The sequence below is a fragment of the Narcine bancroftii genome, chromosome 7, assembly GCF_036971445.1.
Source record: "Narcine bancroftii isolate sNarBan1 chromosome 7, sNarBan1.hap1, whole genome shotgun sequence".
NCBI lineage: Eukaryota > Metazoa > Chordata > Chondrichthyes > Torpediniformes > Narcinidae > Narcine > Narcine bancroftii.
This window is the reverse complement of record NC_091475.1, coordinates 153,359,564-153,385,092: the sequence shown is the minus strand read 5'-3', so window position 1 is coordinate 153,385,092 and position 25,529 is coordinate 153,359,564. Positions and strand designations below refer to the sequence as shown.

Below are 25,529 nucleotides of genomic sequence, written 5' to 3'. Positions count from 1 at the left end.
GTATAATTCCAACCATTGAAGAATTTTTACCTTGATATCCACTGACGTCTTTATTACCATGGTTTCTCGATGCCACCCTCTTTCAAATTCTGTGTTGATTTCAAAGGCACTCTCATTTTCCCTCATGAATCCAAGTTGCACTGAGGTAGTATTAAGGTTTGGAGTCAAATGGTCCTGGTGAAACTCAAAACTTGGCATCAAGGAGCAGGCTACAATGAGTAAGTGCCATTCAATAGCACTGTCAATTATATCTTTAATTTCACTAAACATTTTGAGTGATGGTCATTGAAGTCTCCCAACCAGAGTACATTCCAATCCCTTTTCCAATTTCAATATTCCTTCCAAGTGTTCTTCAACATGAAGGGCGCCGATTGATCAGTTACGAGAAATCAGGTTTCCTTGCTCATGTTTAACCCAATGTCACACCATGTCAATAATGAGGGTCCCAAATGCTACTTTATCCTAGAGGGCCTTCCATTACAACACGACACATTTCAAAGAAATCTAATGGAGGAATCTGACACATTGTCTATTAGTTGACTCTGTCGTTTGTTGCTTACCTAATCTGTGGGTCACCTCTCTCAGCTTAGGTACCAAACCCTACTAATTTGTGAGGAACTCAGATTTGCCAATTGTGTCAATACTGAGTCTTTCATCTTTTTTTTCTCTGCTTTAAAATGGTCAGACATTCTAGAAAAAAAAAATGTAAAAGCAAAAAAAATTGCACAAGATATCAGTCAAAAATACAAAGAAAAATGCTGGAAACAAATTGGCATTTGTGATGCCAGAAAAAGTTAATATTTTAGATTAATGACTTTTCATTAGAACCAGAAATCATTAGAAAATGAGCATGTTCAACTTCTGTTTCTCAATCCATCGATACTGGTCTGCTGAGTATTCTGGAATTTTCTGTTTTTTTTTAAAATTCCAGAAAGACTCAAGATGCAATACTTCTATAGATCAGTTTTACCAAAGGCAAGATTAAATGGTTTGCTTTCACTAATCTTGCACTTGTGGGATGGAGATCTCAATCCAAATTAAAGTTCAATGGCAACTACTGGAAAGGCCTGCATTCACATCACCCAGATATAGAATTGAAGAATTCCAACACAGATATAACAATAATTACTTTGCCAAAAGACTATATCTAACAGCGAGTCATGAGGGAAGAAACTATAGAGGTAGAAAAATAATTTCTAAACAATGAAGAAAGAGCAATATAAACAGCATTTAAATTCTTCTGATAGAAAGAAACTGAACCCAAGTAAACAGGATAGAACAGTTCTAATGCGAGCGTTGTAACATTTCCTCTATTTATAACACTCGACAGCAAGTATGGCAATAGTTTGTCTGACACATATTTTCCTTCTAATTGAGTAACATTTTCTCTTCTGCAACATACTGAAGGTAAATCTTCAGTTTTCAGCAGAACAAAAGAGTAGAACAAGTTTGGGTCCAACAAGGGAGTACAAAATCATTGAATTTCCCAGTACCTAAACTGCCTTCCCCCAAATCCTCAGCCAAGGTAGACTTCCTCACTTGAACAATGAGAACATCTAGATGAATGGAAAAACTGGATTGAAAAATAGTATCTATAAAGTAATTAAGTTCTTACTTTTAATGTTAATGCATATATTAAGATATTTACTGATATTTTAACAGAAAATGGTTAAATATTTAACATTTTGGCCATTTCAGACAACTCCCTAATGCCCCCGAGAGACATTACACTCAACTGGATTAAAAACAGAAAGAGGTGGAAATGCTTAGTAGGTCAGGCAGCATCCATGAATTAATTTTTCATGTCAATGACCCTTCACAGATGTTGCCAGATATTTGATTTTTCCCATTCTGCTCAACACTTGATAACAAGCTGTCATGAAAAGGGCAACAAAAAGGCTTCTAGGTAAGGCACATGAATATACAGGGAATAGAAGGACATGCATCATGTGCAGGCAGCAGAGATTTAGTTTAATATGGCAATAATGTTTGCACAGACATCATGGGTCAATGGGCCTGTTCCTGTACTGTTCCATCTTTTCGTAAGTCTGTGAATGGCCAATTTATTTAATACATCATTTATTCACAACTACATAGTTATCGTAATAGGTTAGATTGGGGTGTATGATTAGGGGAACTGTGGATGCAATCCACCATTTTCAAACTTCAAACCAATAATACTACTGCAGCCATTCTCAACTCATTATTCGGTTATGGGCCCTTTCGGTCTCTGCTCAAAGTTCTCTGTTCTCTATGAAACACTTACTTACTTCTCCCCTACTGACACCATAAAAAAAATTAAAAATATTTATGTTACGAGGTGAAAAGAAGACAAGGGTTTTTGTACTACAGTAACACATTCCACTATTATCATTCACCATTCCAGGTTCTGTTGATTTTGCAGTGAGTAAAATTATACAGCAGAGCAAGGAGCTAGAAGATCATTTTCAAAACTCTGAAAAGTCTGTTTACCTACAAAAAAAAAAATTGTGCACACATTCCTGACTGCCTTCGTGCTTGGAGGGAAATTCATCTATCATTTTTGGGGGATTTTTAATTACCCTGGTACTTTTCTTGGAGCATTAAGCTACTCTAAATACCATCACCTAGTGAGCTTGTCAATCTTACTAGTCTGAAAACAGTTCATATGTATACACACACACACACACACACATCCTGCCATTTAAAGGGTTAACCTTCAAACTGTATCTAGTGATCTCATTCAGATCTGTGACCTCTGTTAGCTCAAATTATCCTCACCAATGTATCCAGGCAGCCATACCCAAGGAGCTATGCTTCATAGCCTCAAGATTATTCAAGGCTGCAGTTGCAAAATTCTGCCCCATGGGACAATTTTCCACACAGTGCTATATTCGACGTCACAGAAACCTCTTAATTGTGATGAGAACACGCTCTTTCAGCCTTGGAGACCAGGTAAACAGAGTATTTGCTTGCACTGAAGACTTACCCAGAAGACAGACAATGCTCCTGTGGCATTATATTTTAATAAATTCTCAGCAATCTGCTGTTAAGAGTTTCTACAGCATTTCTTTGTTTGCTCAAGATTGCAGCACCCCCCCCTCCCCCCCCCCCCACTGCCATTAGAACTGGCTGTAGCCATGGAGAGTCTACATGCCATTTACAAACAATTTTTTTCACCTGCCTATCACTAAGCCTTTGGGAACACATCCCAATCCTTTACCATCATTAAAGCAATTAATCATGTGGCATCAACATTCTTCTGGAGCTGGTAGGTTGTTGGCTTTCTGGTGGCATGTTCTGAAGAGATGGCCACAAAAATGTCATTTCCTGGGCAGGATCGTGACCATTGGGAAGTGCTACATGAAAACAATGGGGAAGTCCAGTACAGAGTTGATATTCTTGGTCTTCCAGCTACTTTCTCAAAGACATGTTACGGGTGTGAGATAGGGAAAATTTAGATTGCCGTAGAGTCAGTTTACATAGGTCAGTTTACAGAGGTTGGCATAACATCATGGGCTGAAGAGCCTGTACTGTGCTGTAATGTTCTATCAAAGATAAAGACAAGGAACAATGTCCAGACGTTGTATTACACATGGCAAGCTATAGCATGGGGTTACTGAAAACATTTTGGAAAATAATTAGTTAAAATCACTTACCCGGTCACATGAAGCAAAAGTAAAATGTAGAAGACTATGAAGAGGTTGTGCGTATACCAAAATATGTCATAGTTTGAATACCTGCAAATTATAAGCAATATTGCATAATAATTACCACCTATTTCATGGAAAAGAGACATTTTATTATTCAGTCTTTCTTACTTGGTAATTTAGATAACATTACTAAAGTTTGTTCTTACCTTAGAGAGTATGATGAAGAGGTGCACATTAAGAAAAGCACCAACACCATGAAGAAACCAGTAACTCCTGGAACTAAAATGACAAGAGTTTAGCCAACAGGAATATTTCAAACGAACAGTTTTCATAGGCATGAAATGAAAGAGATTAAAGAAATAACCTATATTGTAAGGGTAATTAAATATTAGAGTACAAAATATTGCTACAATTGTACAGAGCATTGATTCAACCAAGCATTGTGCTCTGCTTGCAACTTTGATATCCTTTTTTCTGTTGTAGTTGTTTAGTGACTAACTAAACTCTCCAGTCATCATAGTTGACCAAGACCAACTGCCTTACTCAACTCTGCTGTGTATTTTTATAGCACCCTCGCTCCCAATGGCCTTCGCGACACTCAGCCTGGAAATGATGTCATCTCTGACGATTGGCAGCAAGCCTGGTACTTCAGGGCTTCCTGTTCTTGCCGACTCAAACCATGAGCCAGTTTAGCCTGCTACAGGATTCCCGCCCCAATCACCAAACCGGTGTTAGGAGGTGATGATCCCATTTTATATAGCCTGCTTGCCTGCTAAGGTGGGCGACCTCTCCGTGGTGGGCATGCAACCGTCACTGGTTGTTGCAAGTCCACATGTTGGCTTGAGGCAGTCAATCGTGATGGTCTCTTGCCTGGCTTCAATGTCCACTACACGTTACGACGTGGTGCCTAATCACTCTGAATGGAACCTCATATGGGCACTGGAGAGGTACGATGCATGCCCTGTTGTATGAATATATATTTACAGTCCTTGAGGTCGTTTGGGATATACAAAGTAGTTGAACAATGTCCTGGTTGAACCATGCTTTGAGGTAGGAACAGTGCCAACATGCCGACTTTCTCCCTCAGTCATGTTAGGAGTGCCACAGGTGAATGCGTTTGTCCTCTTGCCGCTGGCACACACTCCCCTGGAACAGTGAGCAGCATGCCATACACCAGCTCAGCAGAAGACATAGCCAGATCCTCTTTTGGTGCTGTACAAATGCCCAGCATCACCCAAGGCAACTCATCCATCCAATCAGGGCCTTTGAGGAGCGACATGAGGGCCGACTTCAAATGGTGGTGGAATCTCTCCACAAGGCCTTTGGATTGTGGATGGCACGCCATGGTGTGATGCAACTGCATGCCGAGTAGCCGGGCTAGTGCCGTCCACAATGTTGATGTGAATTGTGTACGCCTGTCTGATGTTATGTCCACTGGCAACCTGAAATGAGCCACCCAGTTCGCAATAAACACTCTGGCGCACAACATGGTGAAGGTGCCTGAGAGTGGGACAGCTTTCAGCCACCTCAAAAACCTATCGACCACTGTCACAAGGTAGTTGGCACCTCATGATGATGGCAGTGGTCCCACGATATCTATATGTACGTGATCAAAATGCTTGTGTACTGGGGAAAAGAATGGAGAGGTGCTTTTACATGTTGCTGTTTTTCAGGTCTGACATTGTATACAAGTTCTGGCCCAGTGTGTAATCTGCTTCCAAAGGACGTTGCATACAAATTTTCCTGCTCCTAGCTGCATGGTGGCTCAAATGGAGGGGTGCACCAGGCCATGAATTGCACCAAATACTCAGTGTCTCCAAGCAACAAGAATAATTGTTCAGGGTTGCCCTGTGGACACGTTGCATAGGATTGTAGCCATTGAATGTCCGAATCTCATGTCCTCCATCTAAAGACCGGATTCTGCAGTACGGTAGGATACTATATCACCATCCTCCTGCTGTGCTACCACGAGAGCTGTATAGTTTATACCTGGAGACCATGTATGAACTGAATTGACAGATGTGTGGGATAGCACATCTGCGACGTGATTCTTTTCCCCCGCAAAATGCCAAATGGATGTGGTATATTCGGAAACAAAAGAGACATGCCTCTGTTGCCTTCCCAACCATGGGTCTAAAATCTTAGAAAAACCAAAGTCAGGGGCTTGAAGTCTGTAAATACAACAAAATCTCTTCCTTCAAGCAAGTACCTAAAATGGCAGATGGCCAGGTAAAGGGCCAGAAGCTTCCTGTCAAACACACTGTACTGTTGCTCAGGAGGTCTCAAGTGCTTGCTGAAAAAGGCCAAGGACTTCCAATTGCCCTTAATCAGTTGTTCCAGCATACCACCGATGGCCATACTAGATACATCAACTGTGAGAGATGTGGCACACTGGGTCGAGGGTCAACCAACATGGTCACATTGGCATTGTAGAAAGCAGCTATAGTTCCCTCGTCCCAGTTCAGGTCTTTGGGTTGCCCGGAAAGGACTCGGAAAAGTGGTCGCATTATTCAGGCTGCCAATGACAAAAATTTACCATGCCAACGAAATCTTGCAGTCCTTTCACCATGTTTGGCCTGGAGAACTTTCTCATGGCCTCCATCTTGGCAGGGAGCAGCCAATCGATCCTGTAGCCAAGGAAATCAATGGAGGACAGGCCAAACTAGCATTTAGCTGGATTAACAGTCCGACCATAGTCACTTAGACGTTGACATAGTTGACATAATTGAGTGCCATGCTCTTGACGAGAGCGGTTGGAAATCAGTAAATCATCAAGGTAAATAAATACAAAATCGAAGCCGTGAACAACAGAGTCCATTAGTCACCGGAAAGTCTGTGCAGCATTTCTCAACCCAAAAGGCATATGCAGAAATTCAAAAAGGCTGAATAGTGTGATGATTGCCGTCTTTGGGACGTCGTTGGGATGAAGCTAAATTTAATGATATCCCTTCACCAGGTCAATTTTGGAGAATATCTTGACACCGTCCAGGTTTGCAGTGAAATGCTGGATGTGCGGGACAGGATACCAGTCAACTGTTGAAACATAATTTAACCGATGATAATCCCCACATGGTCTCTATCTCTGGTAGCTTTCGGCACCATGTGCAAGGGATATGCCCATGGACTGTCCAAATGACGGACTATGCCCATGTCCTCCATTTTACGGAACTCCTCTTTGGCGATTCATAGCTTGTCTGGAGGTAGTCTGCACACCCTGACACGCAACGGTGCTCCTCTCATGGGAATACAATGCTGGATCCATGCTTGGGCATTACAGCGGAGTGACTATGACTGGAAATTCTGCCAAGATCTTGGCATACTCATTCAAGGAGAATGTAACAGAGTCCAAATGGGGTGCCAGCAGAGTGGCCTGACGTAAAATGAATGATTTGAATGTTATGGAGTTAACTAAATGCTTTTCCTTTAGGTCCACTAATACAGTTAGCTCATAGGAAATCTGCACCTAGCAAAGGTTGTGATATATCAACCAATGTGCATGTCCATTCAAATTGGCAGGGGCCAAATTTAAGTCTAATAGTCCGCACCCCATATGTTCTAACGTTGCTTTTGTTAGCAGCTAAAAGGGATGGTCCAGACTTTCCATTACAGGAGTCCTGGCCGGTAGGAGGCAAAACACTAACCTCTGCTCCTGTGTTTACCAGGAAAGCTGACCCAAATGCCAGTCCCATAGGTAGAGGAGGTTGTCTCGATGGCTGATAGTTTTCTTCGGTCATCTCTGGACCAAATCCCTGTTTGGGCCCATTGGGGTCACCACTGTAGTTGTTTAGTGAACTAAACTCTCTAGTCGTAGTAGCTGAGTAAGACTAACTGCCTTACTCAACTCTGATGCGAGTTTTTATAAATGCCCTCACTCCTGACAGCCTATGCAACATTCGGCCTCGAAATGATGGCATCCCTAACGATTGGCAGCAACCCTATCCTGTTCTTGCCAACTCAAACCTCCATGAGCAGGTTCGTTGTTTCGCGCATTTCAGCCCATTACACTGTAAGCATTTATTTGCTTTTGAGGCAGTGAAAGAGTTTTTTTTTGACTGATTCTTAGTAGTTATATTATGAGGAATGATTCCGTTGATTGGGATCAAACTTGTTTGAGTTTAGATGAAAGAGTGATCATATTTAAATTTTTTTTAAAAATCTAAATGTGATGCGAAAACAGTTGCTTTGTGGATTTTCCTCTCATGGAGGATATAGAATTAGCCTCACGATTGAAAGATGCCTGAGAAGAAAAGGAGAGATGAGAATGAATTTCTAATCTGGCCTGATCATGATTCTTTGGAATTAACTATCCCACAAAACGTTGGCTGCTGAGTGATAATGTATATTCAAGCCTGAGAGAGGCAAATTATTGGACAACAAAACAATAGGTGGATTGGGCTAAAATAAAATATGGTGGTCCTGCCAGAGCTGCTGCAAAAGAAATTATAGGCCGGTTAACCTGACTTGGGAAAATGTTGGAGTCGACTGTCAAGGATGAAGTTACAGAACACTTGGAGAAATATGACAGGATAGGACAAAGGCATGGTTTTTGTAAGGGAAAATTTTGCTTGACAACCCTATTGAAATTCTTTGAGGAAGTACCAAGCAGGGAGATGCAGTTGATGTTGTGTATTTGGATTTTCAAAAGGTATTTGACAAAGTGTTGCATATTAACAAGAAAAGAACCCATGGTATCAGGAAACATACTAGGATGGGTAGAGCATTGGCTGAATGGCAGGAAGCAGAGAGTTAACATACAAGGATCATATTCTGATGGGCTGGCAGCTGCTAGAGGTGTTCCTCAGGGGTCAGTTTTTGGGGGGGGGCACTTCTTTTTATGTTGTATATTAATGAATTAGATTTATGGAATGAATGGCTTTGTGGCCAAATTAGTGGATGATATGAAGATAATTGGAGGGGCAGATAGAGTAAACAAGGAGTATGCAGAAAGGCAGACAGATTATAGAGGAAACAAGGAGGATGCAGAAAGACATAGATTGGGAGAATGGAGAGAGAAGAGGCAAATGAAATATAGTTAGAAAATGTACAGTCATTAATTTTTGAAGAAGAAATAAATGGGCAGTGTTATATCGTCAGAATAATGTGAACTATTTTGTAACCATGTAAGAATATACCCTTCTCACTGTAGTAACTGTAGTGCACCACTGTGGGGCATATGTATATGTATATATACAATTTGTATATATATATATATATATATATATATATACAAATTGTTCACAGTGTCTGTGAACAATTTCCAGAGATTGTATCAGCAAGTAAAATCTCTTAACCATATAACCATATAACCACTTACAGCTCAGAACAGGCCAGTTCGGCCCTACTAGTCCAGGCCGTAACAAATCCCCACCCTCCTAGTCCCACTGACCAGCACCCGGTCCATACCCCTCCAGTCCTCTCCTCTCCATGTAACTATCAAAGTCTATCCTTAAATGTAACCAATGATCCCGCCTCAACTACGTCTGCCGGAAGCTCATTCCACATCCCTACCACCCTTTGCATAAAGAAATTTCCCCTCATGTTCCCTTAATTTTTCCCCTTCAATCTTAAACCATGCCCTCTAGTTTGAATCTCCCCAACTCTTAATTGAACAAGCCTATCCACATTTACTCTTTCTGTCCCTTTTAAAATCTTAAACACCTCTATCAAGTCCCCCCTCAATCTTCTACGCTCCAGAGATAAAACCCCTAGTCTGCACAACCTTTCCCTGTAACTCAAACCTTGAAATCCTGTCAACATTCTTGTGAACCTTCTCTGTTATTTGAATCTTGCATCTCGAAGTTACACTGAGACATAACATGGTAGCAAGAATAAAGCCATACAATTGATTGTAAATCACTGAAATACAAAGGGGAAGAAGAGAAAAAACATTACTGGAAAAAAATGACTGAAGCAACAGCAGTTCACCCAGGGATGGGCTGGGAGGCTGAAGACATTGTTTCAGCAGAAGTGCAATTTTGCATTCAAAAGCTATTTTAAAAAAGCCTTGACTTATTTAATTGCTGGGAGCTTAGAGGTGGAGAAGAAAATGATCCAGGGCAGATATTTGCAAAGTTTTCTTCTCACCTTGAATCCAGGTCTAATCATAGAATTAAACACTGTGAATTTCAAGGCTTAATGCAAGAGACTGATGAAACCATTGATAACTTCCCACTAGACTAAAAATTGTTGCTGCAAAATGCAGATTTAATGATATAGAGGAAATTTAGTTGATCAACTAATATGGGGGTATGCCCATCCTGAAGTGCACAAGTCTCTTATAGGGAAGGAAGCTGGCCAAAGCTAGAGACACAGCCAGAGCCTACGAAGCCACGGGGATGCAAATGAAACCCCATCTATGTAGATCCACCCACAGCAAAAGGTGTTTTGTATAAGCCTGCCCTGCTGTCCATCATGACACCCACATCATGATGTCACCCCTCCATATATATATCTCTATATGTCAGTAACCATGTTAGTCTGATGGTGTTAATGAATGAGGAAAGCACCATGTTTCCGAGTCCTAACATGTAAGTGGATACACAAGTGCCGACGAGGATCGAAACGAAACCTATGCGTGCTCCATGCACCAGCCGGGGGGGGGGGAGAGGAAGTAAAAGTATAAAGGTAAAGGTTGACTACCTAACGAGCTCCACGAGTTCCCACCAAAAGATCAAAGTGAATGCACGCCAAGATGGCGGAAGGAAAGTTCGGAGAATTCAACGAAGCAGATGAAAGTTGGGGTAATTACGTACAATGGCTTAACCACTGCTGCATAGCCCATAATATTAATGAAGCCCCGGTAAACAGAAGACGCGCCCTATTCCTCAGTATAATCAGCAGTAAAACATTCAATCTCCTTAAAACTTTGCTGTCCCCAGAGGACCCGGGCACAAAGACATACACTGAGTTATGCACAGCACTGGGGAACCACTTAAGCCCCAGATCACTGGTTATGGCAGAAAGGCAACTGTTCAATGAAAGCAAACAAATACCAGGGGAGGCAGTAAGTGAATACCTGGCAGCACTGCGTAAACCGTCCAAGCACTGGCACTTCCAGCAGTTTCTGACCCAAGCACTTCGAGACAGATTAGTAATGGGGTCGGCAAATTGCCAGGAAAAGCAGAAATTACTGGCAATGGACGATGAAGTGACTCACAAAATTGCTGATAGAACTGCCTGCAGCTCAGAAATGGCAGACAAAAATTTGGATTGGGCCAACAAGACCTTCTGGTTGGAAGGTTTTCCCGCCAACAGTGCTTCTGTTTAGGGAAATGTAAACATCATCCAGAAAACTGTTTCTTCAAAAATTCCAAATGCCATCACTGCCAGAAAAAAAAAGGGCATATCAAAGCGAAATGTCCAATTAAAGAAACAGTAAAATGCAGCTGAACTCAAAATGCTGATAAACACACAGCCAAGGTCAGAACACTAGCAAAGAGTGAGCAGCCCTGACAACAACCAGAGAAATAGCCCCGAAGACAACAAAACAACAACTGCAGCCTTACATATCCAAAAGATAAATGAAAAAAACATAGCAATTTATATTCAACTAAAAATAAACGAACCTCTGAAAATGGAACTCAACACAGGCTGCAGGGTCTCTAATGCCATTACATTTAAAGCAGTGCTTGCTACCGCACCTTCTGGTGAAAGCAACTGAAGTAAACTGAGATCTGTTACTGGAAACAAATTAAAGTGTTTGGAAAATGTACGGTTAAGGTACACACAAGCAACAACAACCAAAAACACCATCTCTCTACATCATAGATGGCCAGGGACCAGCACATTCCCCTAGACTGGCTGGAGATTGGTTCGATATTGACTGTTTATCATGAAGACAGCACCCAGCCAGAACTCAACCAGATCCTCAATGACCACGCATGGTTTTCCAACAAGGGTTGGGAAAGTTCAAAGGGGTTCAAGCCAAATTGCAATTAAAAAGAGAATGTGGAACCAAAGTTCATCAAAGTCAGAACAGTTCCATTTGCAAGGAAAGGAAAAATTGAAGCAGAGTTAAATTCTTTGGCTTGGCTTCGCGGACGAAGATTTATGGAGGGGGTAAATGTCCACGTCAGCTGCAGGCTCGTTTGTGGCTGACAAGTCCGATGCGGGACAGGCAGACACGGTTGCAGCGGAAAATTGGTTGGTTGGGGTTGGGTGTTGGGTTCTTCCTCCTTTGTCTTTTGTCAGTGAGGTGGGCTCTGCGGTCTTCTTCAAAGGAGGTTGCTGCCCGCCGAACAGTGAGGCGCCAAGATGCACGGTTTGAGGCGATATCAGCCCACTGGTGGTGGTCAATGTGGCAGGCACCAAGAGATTTCTTTAGGCAGTCCTTGTACCTCTTCTTTGGTGCACCTCTGTCACGGTGGCCAGTGGAGAGCTCGCCATATAACACGATCTTGGGAAGGCGATGGTCCTCCATTCTGGAGACGTGACCCACCCAGCGCAGCTGGATCTTCAGCAGCGTGGACTCAATGCTGTCGGCCTCTGCCATCTCGAGTACTTCGATGTTAGGGATGAAGGCGCTCCAATGAATGTTGAGGATGGAGCGGAGACAACGGTGGTGGAAGCGTTTTAGGAGCTGTAGGTGATGCCGGTAGAGGACCCATGATTCGGAGCCGAACAGGAGTGTGGGTATGACAACGGCTCTGTATACGCTTATCTTTGTGAGGTTTTTCAGTTGGTTGTTTTTCAAGACTCTTTTGTGTAGTCTTCCAAAGGCGCTATTTGCCTTGGCGAGTCTGTTGTCTATCTCGTTGTCGATCCTTGCATCTGATGAAATGGTGCAGCCGAGATAGGTAAACTGGTTGACCGTTTTGAGTTTTCTGTGCCCAATGGTGATGTGGGGGGCTGGTAGTCATGGTGGGGAGATGGCTGATGGAGGACCTCCGTTTTCTTCAGGCTGACTTCCAGGCCAAATATTTTGGCAGTTTCCGCAAAACAGGACGTCAAGAACTGAAGAGCTGGCTCTGAATGGGCAACTAAAGCGGCATCGTCTGCAAAGAGTAGTTCACGGACAAGTTTCTCTTGTGTCTTGGTGTGAGCTTGCAGGCGCCTCAGATTGAAGAGATTGCCATCCATGCGGTACCGGATGTAAACAGCGTCTTCATTGTTGAGGTCTTTCATGGCTTGGTTCAGCATCACGCTAAAGAACATTGAAAAGAGGGTTGGTGCGAGAACACAGCCTTGCTTCACGCCATTGTTAATGGAGAAGGGTTCAGAGAGCTCATTGCTGTATCTGACCCAACCTTGTTGGTTTTCGTGCAGTTGGATAACCATGTTGAGGAACTTTGGGGGGCATCCGATGCACTCTAGTATTTGCCAAAGCCCTTTCCTGCTCACGGTGTCGAAGGCTTTGGTGAGGTCAACAAAGGTGATGTAGAATCCTTTGTTTTGTTCTCTGCACTTTTCTTGGAGCTGTCTGAGGGCAAAGACCATGTCAGTAGTTCCTCTGTTGCGCGAAAGCCGCACTGTGATTCTGGGAGAATATTCTCGGCGACACTAGGTATCATTCTATTTAGGAGAATCCTAGTGAAGATTTTGCCTGCAATGAAGAGCAGCGTGATTTCCCTGTAGTTTGAGCAGTCTGATTTCTCACCTTTGTTTTTGTACAGGGTGATGATGATGGCATCCCGAAGGTCCTGAGGCAGTTTTCCTTGGTCCCAACAAAGCTTGAAAAACTCATGCAGTTTGACATGCAGAGTTTTGCCGCCATCCTTCCAGACCTCTGGGGGGATTCCATCCATACCTGCTGCTTTGCCACTTTTCAGTTGTTCAGTTGCCTTATATGTCTCATCCTGGGTGAGGACCTCATCCAGCTCTAGCCTTAGGGGCTGTTGAGGAAGCTGGAGCAGGGCGGAATCTTGGACTGAGCGGTTGGCACTGAAAAGAGATTGGAAGTGTTCTGACCATCGGTTGAGGATGGAGATCTTGTCGCTGAGGAGGACTTTGCCGTCTGAGCTGCGCAGTGGGCTTTGGACTTGGGGTGAGGGGCCGTACACCGCATTTAGAGCCTCGTAGAAACCCCTGAAGTCGCCAATGTCCGCGCTGAGCTGGGTTCGCTTGGCGAGGCTAGTCCACCACTCATTTTGGATCTCCCGGAGTTTGCGCTGAAGATGGCTGCATGCGCGACGAAAGGCTTGTTTCTTCTCTGGACAAGACGGTTTTGTAAGGTGAGCCTGGTGGGCAGCTCGCTTCTTTGCCAGCAGCTCCTGGATTTCCTGGCTGTTTTCGTCGAACCAGTCTTGTTTTTCCTGGAGGAGAAGCCCAGTAACTCTTCAGTGGATTGCAGTATGGTAGTCTTCAGCTAATCCCAGAGGGTTTCAGGGGACGAGTCCGTGAGGCGGATTGCATCGTCGAGCTTTGCTTTGAGGTTTGCCTGGAAGTTTCCTCTCACCTCGTCTGACTGCAGGTTTCCAACATTGAACCTCTTTCTGGGGGCTTTACTGTTCTTGGGCTTTGGCTTGAAGTGAAGGTTGAGCTTGCAGCGAACCAGCCGGTGGTCAGTGTGGCATTCCGCGCTGGGCATGACCCTGGTGTGGAGCACATCTCGTTTGTCTCTTTCTCGCACCAGGACGTAGTCCAGGAGGTGCCAGTGTTTGGATCGGAGATGCATCCAGGTAGTCTTCAGGCTGTCCCTCTGCTGAAAAAGGGTGTTTGTAATGACAAGCCGCTGTTCTGCGCAGAGCTCCAACAGGAGGCGCCCATTGTCGTTGCACTTGCCGACACCATGCTTGCCCAGGATTCCTGGCCAGGTCTCTGAGTCTTTGCCGACGCGAGCGTTGAAGTCGCCAAGGATGACAACCTTGTCAGCTGTAGGGGTGTGTTGAATGAGGTTGCGCAGGTCAGTGTAGAACTTGTCCTTTTCTGCTGGTTCCGCCTGGAGGGTTGGAGCATAGACACTAATGAGGGTGATGCTACGCTTGTTTTGAAGGGGGAGTCGCATGGACATGATCCGGTCCGAGTGGCCTGTTGGGATGTTTTCGAGTTTGGAGGCAATGGAGTTCTTGACCATGAAGCCTACACGAGATAGGCGTCGTTCATCCATAGGCTTGCTAGACCAGTAGAGTGTGTAGCCCGCGCCACGTTCTTGGAGGCTGCCTACATCTGCCAGGCGGACTTCACTGAGAGCGGTTATGTCGATGTCAAGTCTGAGGAGTTCATGTGCAATGAGGGCAGACCGACGTTCAGGTCGGTGGCTGTCCGCCTTGTCTAGCATGGTTCTGATGTTTCAGCATGCTAGCTTGAGTTTGTGAGCATCCTAGAACCAATAGAATACAGTGATCAGACAGTGCCCATCATACCTGTAGGGAAAGCAAATGGTGAGATTTGCATTTGCGACGATTACAAAGTCACCATCAACCAGGCATTAAAAGTACCTGAACACCCCATGGCCAAAGCAGAACTATTCCAAGCATTGAATGGAGGGCATAACTTCACAAAATTGGATTTGTCACAGACATAACAAAAAATAGAGTTGGATAGAGAATCAAGATAATATGTGACAATCATTACCCACCTGGGACTGTTCACCTATACACACATCCCATATGGAATCTCAGCAGGATTTTTCAATCTACAATGGACAAATTACTACACGGAACACCAGTGGGACGTTACCTCGATGATATCATCATTATGGGCCGGAATGACAAGCAACACTTACAAAACATTGAAAAGGTCCTAAGCAGACTACAACAGGCCAACGTACAATTATGACGGGATAAGTGTGTCTTCATGCTGACCTCAGTGACATGCTTGGGATTTACAATCGACAAGGAGGGGTTACGAATGAATCTGGCGGCCACAAAAGCCGTTCGCAAAGCCCCATATCCAACCAACAAATCGGAATTACAGTCCTTTCTCGGGTTCATAAATCATTACCGGAAACATATCCCTAACATGTCTACACTATGCAGCCCCCTAAACCACTTACTCAAGAAAGATCAAAAATAGTACTGGAAAACGGAAACTAAAAACATAGTCAATCGACTAAAAGAAATATTAATGTCAACAAATGAGGTTCTGATCCACTTCGAGCCAAACAAGGAAGTGACTCCAGCGATTGATGCTTCACCAGTAGGACTGGGAGCAATATTGTCCAAAATCACAGAGAAGGGTGAGCAACCAGTGGCATATGCTTCACGGACATTAACTGCAAGTGAACACAATGACGCACAACTGAAAAGGAAGGATTATACACCCCAGATGATCAGCAAAGAAACCCGAAAAGGCGATGAAAACCAAGAAACTCCTAAATGCCTCCTGGACTCTCAGAATTGTGGATTTCCTATTGGGATACAGAAACACACCACATTCTACCACAAAAATGCACCCCAGCGGAAGTGAGTGTGTGAACAGTTTCCTGAGATGGTGGAAGACATCACTAAGTAAAATCTCTTCTGTTATTTGAATCTTGCATCTCTAAGTTATTTAAGAGTAACACAGGCAAATCCTTTGGAGTGCACATAACGAGTCAATTAGATACGATTAGTTTTCAAACTTTTTCTTTCCACTCACATACCACCTTAAGCGATCCCTTACTAATCATAGACCACTTATGACATCGGGAATACTTGAAGTGAAATGTGAGTTTAGGGGGCAGTTAGAAAACCACTGGCCTAGGACAAGATGGTACAACTTTAGGACTGAAGAGCATCTGCTTAGAACAGAGATGCATAGGAATTTCTTCAGCTGGAGGGTGGTAAATCTGTGGAATTTGTTGCCCCAGGCAATTGTGGAGGCCAGGTCATTGGGTTTATTGAGGACAGAAATTGATAGGTTCTTAATTAGCCAGGGCAACAAAAGGTTATGGGGAGAAGGCCAGGCAATGGGGCTGAGTGGGAAAATGGATCAACTCCTGATTAAATGGTGGGGCAAACTCAATCTGCTCCTATGTCTTATGTTCTTATGGTCTCTTTTGCTTTTCTTTTTCTTATTGGGAGTGGTGGGTAATGCTAATGGAGACTCTTTGCCTTTATAACAGGCAAAAGTTGAAGTACATCATGTATTATGTATTTGTATTATTACATGAAAATAAAAGGAACCTTGGCAGAAGAGTGGATCTAAGGCCAATAATCCAATCTTGTACAATGGTAGAAGTGGGTTGAGGTCCACATATCTTCTTGTATCCTGTTCTTAATTTAGAAGACTAGTATAGGAGCTTTTCTATTCTTGGAGAGAGAAAAACAGTTAGTTTCAGGTCAATGTCCCTTCTTAAGAACTTCTTAAAAGCAGTTCTAGAGACATCAACCTGAAATGTTTACTTTGTTGCATTCTCCCCAGATTGTGTCTCTCATAAGGAGTAGTTCCAGATTTATATTTCAGATTTCCAACATTTCTTGTTCTTCACTTTTGTTCTACTAAGAACAAGAAACAGAGACAAATTTAATCACAGTTGACACCAAAAATGCTTGAAAAACTCAGCAAGTCACACAGCGTTCTTTATGTAGCAAAGATCAAGATCCATAACCAATGTTAGGGCTTCAGCCCTTCATCAAGGTATTACAATCAACTACAATCACAGCGTCTGCATATTTTCTTGTTAAATTTAATCACAAACAGCCTTATTCAAAAAAAGTTACAAATGCCGAAGAAAGAAATTAAGTGACTCAACCAAACAATTTTGTTTGGTCTTAAAAAGCCAAAACCTTGAGTAATTAGTTTTGCTCTACTCAAGAAAGCTAAGCTTTGAGACCAGCTAGCATTCCAGAAAGGGCTTTTAACAACACATAATTCTCTTGGAACTACAGCACCAGAAAAATATTTAAATGAGCTGATCTTTCATTATCTAAATTATAAACCTTTGAGAAGCAGAATCAATCCTAACATTATCAAAATATCTTGAAGATGTGGATGATAAATTCTGAAAAGGCAACAAAGCCAATAATTCGAATAGTTGCTTGGTCCCCCTAATACTCTGTAAAGTACCACTCGACATACTACAAATTCATTATAGTACTCTAGGTCCTCCTGTCTGAGCACTCACAGGTACTTTAAAAATTGCTTTTCTCAAGTTGAGTCAAGAACCTGAAGCAAACCTTTTTCAAGAGCGACTTCAAGGCCAAGATGAAATAAAAGAATACTTCTAAATTACAGACAAGTACAACTTATGATGTAAATGGCCCACATGAGCCTTGGTATACTTTGTAAAAACCCCATTGAACCAGATGTTTGGTTATTTATTTACCAAATACTACCATGATCACAAAACATGATTTCTTAAATAGTGCCAAGAGCTTTGCTTAGATTTTAGTATTTTGTCCTTCACATTTGAGAACATCATTACATAGTCATCGCCTTTTCTTAAATAAATAATTTTACAATAAAATACGCACGTGTTGTGAAGAGAATTTTTCGTGGATCCTGGAAAAAAATAGAGTAGTATCATTAGTAGTACTCCCAAAATAAATATAAATTGAATCATATTACTTCTTTTCCATCTGATGTGATGGAACTTGAGGGCCTTAGAAGATCCATGAAAACTCAATTTAAAAATTACACAATACATCAAAACTCACTCGTCTAATCTGAACTCAAGAATAGCATATAGATTGGAATTTTCAATGACTTTAATATATTGTTGCAAAGTTACAAATGTTACATTGGGTATTGCCTTCCTTTAATAAACAAACTTTGTTGATTGAATTATCCTTGATACTTGTCTTAACTGGACTTCATGTCCCAATTTTTGGGACTGGTTTTATATCCAACTACATATATTTTGTAAATTGAAAAGTTAAAAATGACCATAGGGTTAATAACAAGAACCCATGGACATTATTGTAGGTGTTTGCTAAAAGCTATTGGCATTGAAAATACTAACATACAAACACATTTTTGGCAGCTATTTTGAAATGGAATTGTTTCAATCAAGGGTGAGAAAATCAATTGGATTTATTTCCTCTGCAACTCAAAAACATTTTGACGGACAATGTGAACTTTTCAAGCGAGAAGTATACATCAAAATGCAAACATATAGGTGAATGGGAATTAGAGCTGAAGCTGCCTATTAGAAATACTCAGCAGATCAAGCAGACTCTGTAGAGAGAGTGTAGCGGCACGCCGCCGCAGCAATCAGGCCGGTGTGCGCAACCGGGAACCAGCAGACCGAAGTGAACCAGCAGTCGTATGGCTAAGACAGCACAGGGGCCAGCATCCCCAACAAGGCGCTGGCCCCAACTGCACAGCCAACAGCTTGGGGATAGCACGCAGGGAAGAAGGCATTGTAATGCAAGAAGGGGGCCACGCACAGGAAACCCACTATTGTTATGCGGGCAGTGACATCAGTAGATGGGGAAAATGGCGGGAACACCAACAGTATAAAAGCTGACTTCAGCCCCAATAACACAGAGCACTACACCTGTGTGTGTCTTTCTTCGAGTAACACACAGCTACAATTGGTGACCCCGACAGTTTAGTCGACATCTAAACCCAATGATAAGAGAGGCGGCAGTCGCCCTGAAGCTGCTGACCTTCTGGACAAATTGGCTCCACGTCTGGTTTGATCAGGTTGAGGTAGTTTCAGATCTGGCAGATTGCAGCAGAGTCCACCCAGTACTACCACGTGCTGAGTGCTCTGGACCAGGATAAGATGAGCCGGGTGGCCAATTTCATCCTGGAGCCCCCATCAGAAGGCACCTCCACCACGTTCAAAGAGCTACAACAAGACTACTGGGCTCTCACAGTGAGAGAGGGGCACGTTTTCTCCACTTAGACGGGTTGGGGGATATGCCCCCATCGGCCCTGATGAACAATATGCTGGCCCTCATTGGGAAGCATGAACCTTGCATAATGTTTGACCAGGTGTTCTTAAAGCAATTACATGAAGATGTCCAACTGCTCCAGGTGGACCCCAACTTCCGGAACCCCTGGAAAGTCGCAGCTTGAGTGGATATCTTGTGTAAGCAAAAGAGAGAGTGCTTGGCGTCCGTGGGGCTTGTTGCCAAACCCCACAGCCAGACACTGGCTGAACCACAGAGGGAGTAGCAACCCCTCAAGGGAGGTAAGCACAATGACCAGTGGTGCTTCTACCACCAGTGATGGGGCTGCAGAGCCCGCTGATGCCAATCACCATGCACGTACAAAGGAAACACCAGGGCCAGCCATCGCTGATGACCATGATGGCTGGCCAACAAGACAGTCTCCTACACTTAAGGGACTGTCAAACAGAGTGGAGATTCCTTCTGGACACAGGAGCGGAGGTCACCATCCTCCTCCCATCAGGAAAGGAAACAGAAATAGGCAAGTGGGCCCCACATTGAGAGCTGCCAATGACATCATCAGGACCTATGGCACATGCAGTGTCCAACTTCAGCTGGGAAGTAGCATCTTCTCATGGGCGTTCACGTTGGCCGCAGTGGAAGAACAGCTCCTTGGGGCAGATTTCCTGCACGTCCACAGCCTGCGAATATTCCTAATTTTCAATCCAATTTCAAATCAGAGACTCAAAGAAAAATTATTTCTGTTTTAGCAAAAGTAGCAAAGATTTAGTTGTTTTCCTGAGTGGAATTGGTTGGGAGTTTCTGGAACCATTGCATTTTACAGGGTATTTTCTGCTTGTCCACATTATTTATGCTGTGCATTGCATGGATTTCGTGAGGGAACTGTTCCTAAAACTTAACCCTCAATGTGCTAAATGTGGCAGAATGAAGGGAAATGGCTAATAAGCTGATGGCAAAAAGTAAACAAATGGATACTACAAACAAATCAGAAAATACATACTTTCTGGATTCAAGCCTGATAATTTATACAAATGAATTTGTACATCAACCCTTCACACAAATATGCTCATAAGTGCAACAACTTGCATTTGTCCTTTCTTCAGAGCATCATCTTTAATTGGCTCTCTCCCTGAATATCTAGTAAATAAATCTACAAAGATGCTTTAAGAAAAATTATATTTCAAAGATAAATGGACACCACTGCAAATTTCAATTCCCAGATCATCAGATGAAGCATTGGACTCTTGTGTGGCAACTGTAAATACAGCTGCTCTAAATATGAACTTATGGGAGTTATAAACCAAACCCACAAAAGACTGTTAAGAATATTGAATCCAGCACAATAAAAATAGTTTGACTTTTCCAAACATAGACTATTTGATTTGGTAACAAAATATCCAAGTTGTTTAAACAGATTGCATTCTTAAAGGAGCTTGTTAAAACCACAGCTGATTTAAGATTTACCACAAAACATTAAATTCAGCATCTGTCATTATCTTCAGACAATAGGGTGTAACTGTTAAAAACAATTTTTTAAATAAGAACTGAATAAAAGGTCCCTTGAGCCTGTTCTGTCATTCAGTTAGATCATGGCTGATCAGATCAGAGCCTCAGTTCATTTTCTTGCGTTCTCCATAACCCTTGATTTCCCTGCTGAACAAAAAAAAAATCTTGGTCTTGAATGTAGCCTCTGTAGCTCAACTGAATAGAAATTCTAAGACTTCACATGCACTGAGAGATGAAATGTTTCTATATCTCCATCTTAAAAGAATAACCCCTTATTCAGTTCTCCCCGGTTACTCACAAAGGTAAGCTCAGAGCAGCAACCTTGACATAACTTTAAATGTTTCAATGCAATTATCTTCATGGCTTCCCATATGCTACAACTTTCCAACTCTATGTCATGGTTGGCCAATCCTCCATCCATGTTAATATAGGTGGTAAGTAAGATACCATCTAATTATAAAACTGAAATAGGATACTCTTCTTAAAAATACATTTTGAAACCAAAATCTATTCTTTACTGAGACATAAAGAATGATTTTGAATATTTTAATTAATTTCTACTTAATACTACTGCAGAAAAAGAAAGGGAATTCAACAAGCAAAACTACTTGTAAACTGGAAACCCTTATTGTACCTGCTCCTGCCAGGATGCCCCTTGGGAACAACATTCCTTAGGACAACAGCAAAAGCCCTTCCCAGACACTTCACTGAGGAACATCACATTAATTGATAATTTTAACACAATGACATTAATAGTTGAATGTGAATTGATCCTCCAGCATGGAAAAATATTGTAAACACAACAGATGCAGACCTCATCCTGGTAACGTGCCACATTGAGGGCTGGAAATTCTTCACTGTAATGCAGGGAGAAGTTTAAGGCATTCACCATATGAGCTGCAACATGGACTACTGAAATCAGAAGTAAACAAAAGTATTTATTACTTCAAAAATTTTTGCTTCTAAAGAAAATATGTTTTTTACAAAATCATAAATACTGTTCAATATTTTCACCATTTACTACCATGTACAAATTCAAAACAAATTACCTAATAGTTTGTAGACACTGCACAAATTAATAAAAGGAGAAGAAGGAACTCACATTGTTCATTTTAAGAAATGATGAGCATAATTTTACAGCATGGAAATAGGGTCTTAAGCTCTATTTATCTTTATTGTCCAAGTTGCCTACCCAAGCTTGTTCCACTTGCCTACGTTTGGTCCATGTCCTTTTAAACCTTTTCTATCCATGTATCTAAATGATTTTTAGCTTTAAAATTGTACTCATCTCCAACACTTTCTCTGGCAATATGTTCCATGTACCCATCATCCTTTGATAAAAGAAAGTGCTCCCTCATGTTTATTTTAAATTTTTCCCCTCTATGATCTCTAGTTTTAAGTTCCCCTATACAAGAAAAAGGCATTTACTATTGACTTATCTATCTCAGGATTTTATAAAGTTATACAAGGTCCCCTTCTCCCAACGTATCCAGCAGTAGGAGGCAAAGTCCCTACCTATCAGACCTCTCCATATGGTTCAAGCCCACCAATCATGCTAATATTCTTGTTGATCTTTTCTATACATTTTTTGAGCTTAATGCTAACTTTCCTATAGCTGGGTGACCAGAACTGTGCAAATTACTCTAAGTGGTCTCACCAACATATTGTACAGTTGTTACATGACATCCCTGTTCCTATATTCAATGCCTTGACCAATGAAAGGCACATATGGCACATGCCTTCTTCACCAGCCTGTGTTACCAATTTCTTGGAATTATGAATGCGTACCACTGTCTCTCTGGTCGACAGCATTCCAGGCCCTTAACATTTACTGTGCAAGTGCTACCTTGTTTTAACCTATTAAAGTGCAACACTAATGCCAATTAAAAGGCAAAGTCTGCCAATTCTGATACTGCATAACATTTTATTAGAAGACAGTGAGAAAATGGAACAGTTTGCAGGATATGTTTAATAGTAGGTTTGGCTCCAACTATTTAATACCATAAGCAAAGTTCTTTTTTTTTTTCTGACGTTGACAGTGCACAAGTGGTTGTAGAAACAGATCTTGGTAATGGAAAACATGACTTCAATCCAGGTCTTTCATATTGTTTATATTTTTGTTTAAAAAAAAATTTGAAAGAAACTTTAAAATGCAGAACAAATTATGGCCAGAACTTACAACTAATATACATAGTCAATTAATACAATTGAGATTTTAAGTGAAATTTTTACAAGGAGATAACAAAATCCCATGACTGGTATCTTTACTCATTTGATTCTTTTATATTCCCGTTATCTGTAGTTCTTTATCAGAGCTCATAATGCAGAAAAATAACACAGCTCATTTTTCAGCTTTAATTCAATTCAGAGGTATGATTACCGTGGACAGGAAATTTAAAAAGTAATATTGTGAATCTACGAAAATCTGCTTCACACAAAACCACTATTGCTTATCTGGCTCTGTAAGGAATACATTATCAACAGGTAATTAGACAATGGATTTATAGATCCCCATAAAGTAACAACATTTAGCAAAGATACAATAGTAATGCTGTGCGGTTTTATGTACTAAAATGGAACCTGCATGGTTTTCATCAAGATGTTTCTGCAAAACTCTCTGCTACTACATCATCACTGCACTAACTGCTGGGAAGAAAGTCAGAAATTAGAGAATTCTCTTCACGGCATGCAGCCGTCATAAAGGCTGCCACGGAGATGTGGGAAAATATATTTGCTTTGTGATGAATTTACTGCATCAACTCGTTTGGTAAGAAGAATGCTGATTAAGGCCCAATGGTCATAGCATGCAGCTCACAACTGATTTTCATAAAAGGTTGAAATCTATGAAGGCAACCCACAGATTATTTCAACAAACTACTGACCATAAGAGACTGACACTGGGAAGTGCTATTTTGAAATATACTAAGATGCTGCAATCCATTATTTCCTTTCTCATTTCCAAACATTATGCAGAATGCTGCAAGATATTATGTGAAGGAATGGCAATGATCACAGTTTCCCAAAAAAGCTCCTCCATTTCAACAGTGCAGGAATTGTGTGCAATGCCACCTACGACAATGTTAGATGCATGGCTGTGTTAAGTTGGGTTACAAGCAGAACTGCTTGGGCCAATGTTCAAAGAGGTTCTAAAGGAAATAAAAAAGCGCAAATGACTAACTTCTAGGTAAGGATATGTTAAACATTTGTACACTGGGTGTATCTTTGTCATTCTTCATTGCTATACTTCCAATTAACTAGCAGGAGAGCATTTCTCCATCACCTTTTATCTCAAAGTTATCTGATTATGTAAAGATCCAACCAAGACCTTGATTTCAAAAGAGTGTCATTTATTCAGCCTCAACACAAGCCCAGAGATTAGCAATGATGGGAGAAGCAGCAAATTTAAATGCACCTCAGTTGGCACTTTTGACATGGATCCCCAAGATTCATGCCTTCTGGATCTGCCAGAGTCATACTGAGATCATTTAGACTTTAAAAAGTAAATGCCCAAAAATATTCCAATTTGACTTTCAACCTATATTCTCCCACTACTGGGAGTCCTGTGTATCCAGCCACTAATAATCAAATAATTTGAAACAACAGACACAGAATATTTCTTCCATCTTATTCCAATGTTTAAGATATTCAAAAATCTAACTTCTAATGTATCTTCCAAAAAGATCACCCTTTAGTCTTAATCTTTTCACCTGAGCAATTTCTAGAGCTAGAACTCAAGAGAGTCTCTCCTGCATCATATCTCCACACTATTTCCATTATAATAAGTCCACCATACTTTCAAGGGCACTTGGATGGGTTGATGCTTCAGACTTCTTTAAAGAATTCATACAAGGAGATATCCATACCACTTCCAGTAATAGATGAGACAAAAAGTGTGACACAAACATGATGAACTCAAGGGTAGAGATAAAATTTGGAAAATACCCTTTATATCCAGTCCAATTAGGTGTGGATTATAGCCCTCAATGCCCTAACAATTATTATTTTTTGTTGTGAAAAGAAACAGCTCCTTAACACCAATAGTGGTGTATAAATTGGCAGGCAAATTCACCAAGTTATAAATCTTTAGAGTTTGCTGGATTAATGTTGCTACATTGTTCATGGTCATTTGCAGTTTAATTGTCTATTAAACTCACTGCTGGTCCTTAAGAGTGAAATAACTTTTTAAAGATGTGACATTTGTTAATGAGATGCTAAATAAATTCTGTGGCTCTGAAGGTGAAAAATGGTGTCACTCAAATGCATTCTCTGAATAAGAGATTCTAAACATATCACATTTTTTCCCCTTTTTTGTTTTCTCTTAATCTTGCCTTTTTTCTGCACCTGGTTTCACTTTAATTCAATAGTTTCCATTGTTCCAATATTTATTTTTCAATTGTTAATCTCATTGGTTAAAGAAGATTAGAGTTGGTATTCAATTTCTGAGTTAATTTAAATCAATTGATTACTTTTGGGGACAACCAACACTTCAGATCATGGACACATTTCTGAATCACAGCAAGACAACAATTAACTTTGGGATCATAAATCTGATCTGTCCCCAAGCTATTAAACAAGATAAATTATTCTCTATGATATTTGTCTAGATTTTAATACTCTTTCATTTTTCATTAATGAACTACATGCACAAAATAAATTCAATCCTTAGGAAAAG

General features: G+C 41.4%; 1 protein-coding gene across 13 annotated transcripts in view; it reads right to left on the bottom strand.

Moving 5' to 3' along the window:
* LOC138739231 (NADPH oxidase 4) overlaps positions 1-25,529 on the bottom strand; it is a 271,753-nt gene that overhangs the window by 80,603 nt on the left and 165,621 nt on the right. For all 13 annotated transcript variants that reach the window (XM_069890873.1, XM_069890863.1, XM_069890864.1 and 10 more), the window contains 4 exons: positions 21,672-21,769; positions 17,966-17,993; positions 3,839-3,911; positions 3,639-3,719 (listed from right to left, as the gene is read on the bottom strand). In XM_069890873.1, the coding sequence (XP_069746974.1) occupies positions 3,639-3,719; positions 3,839-3,911; positions 17,966-17,993; positions 21,672-21,769 (280 nt within the window). The remainder of the gene's footprint in view (positions 1-3,638; positions 3,720-3,838; positions 3,912-17,965; positions 17,994-21,671; positions 21,770-25,529) is intronic.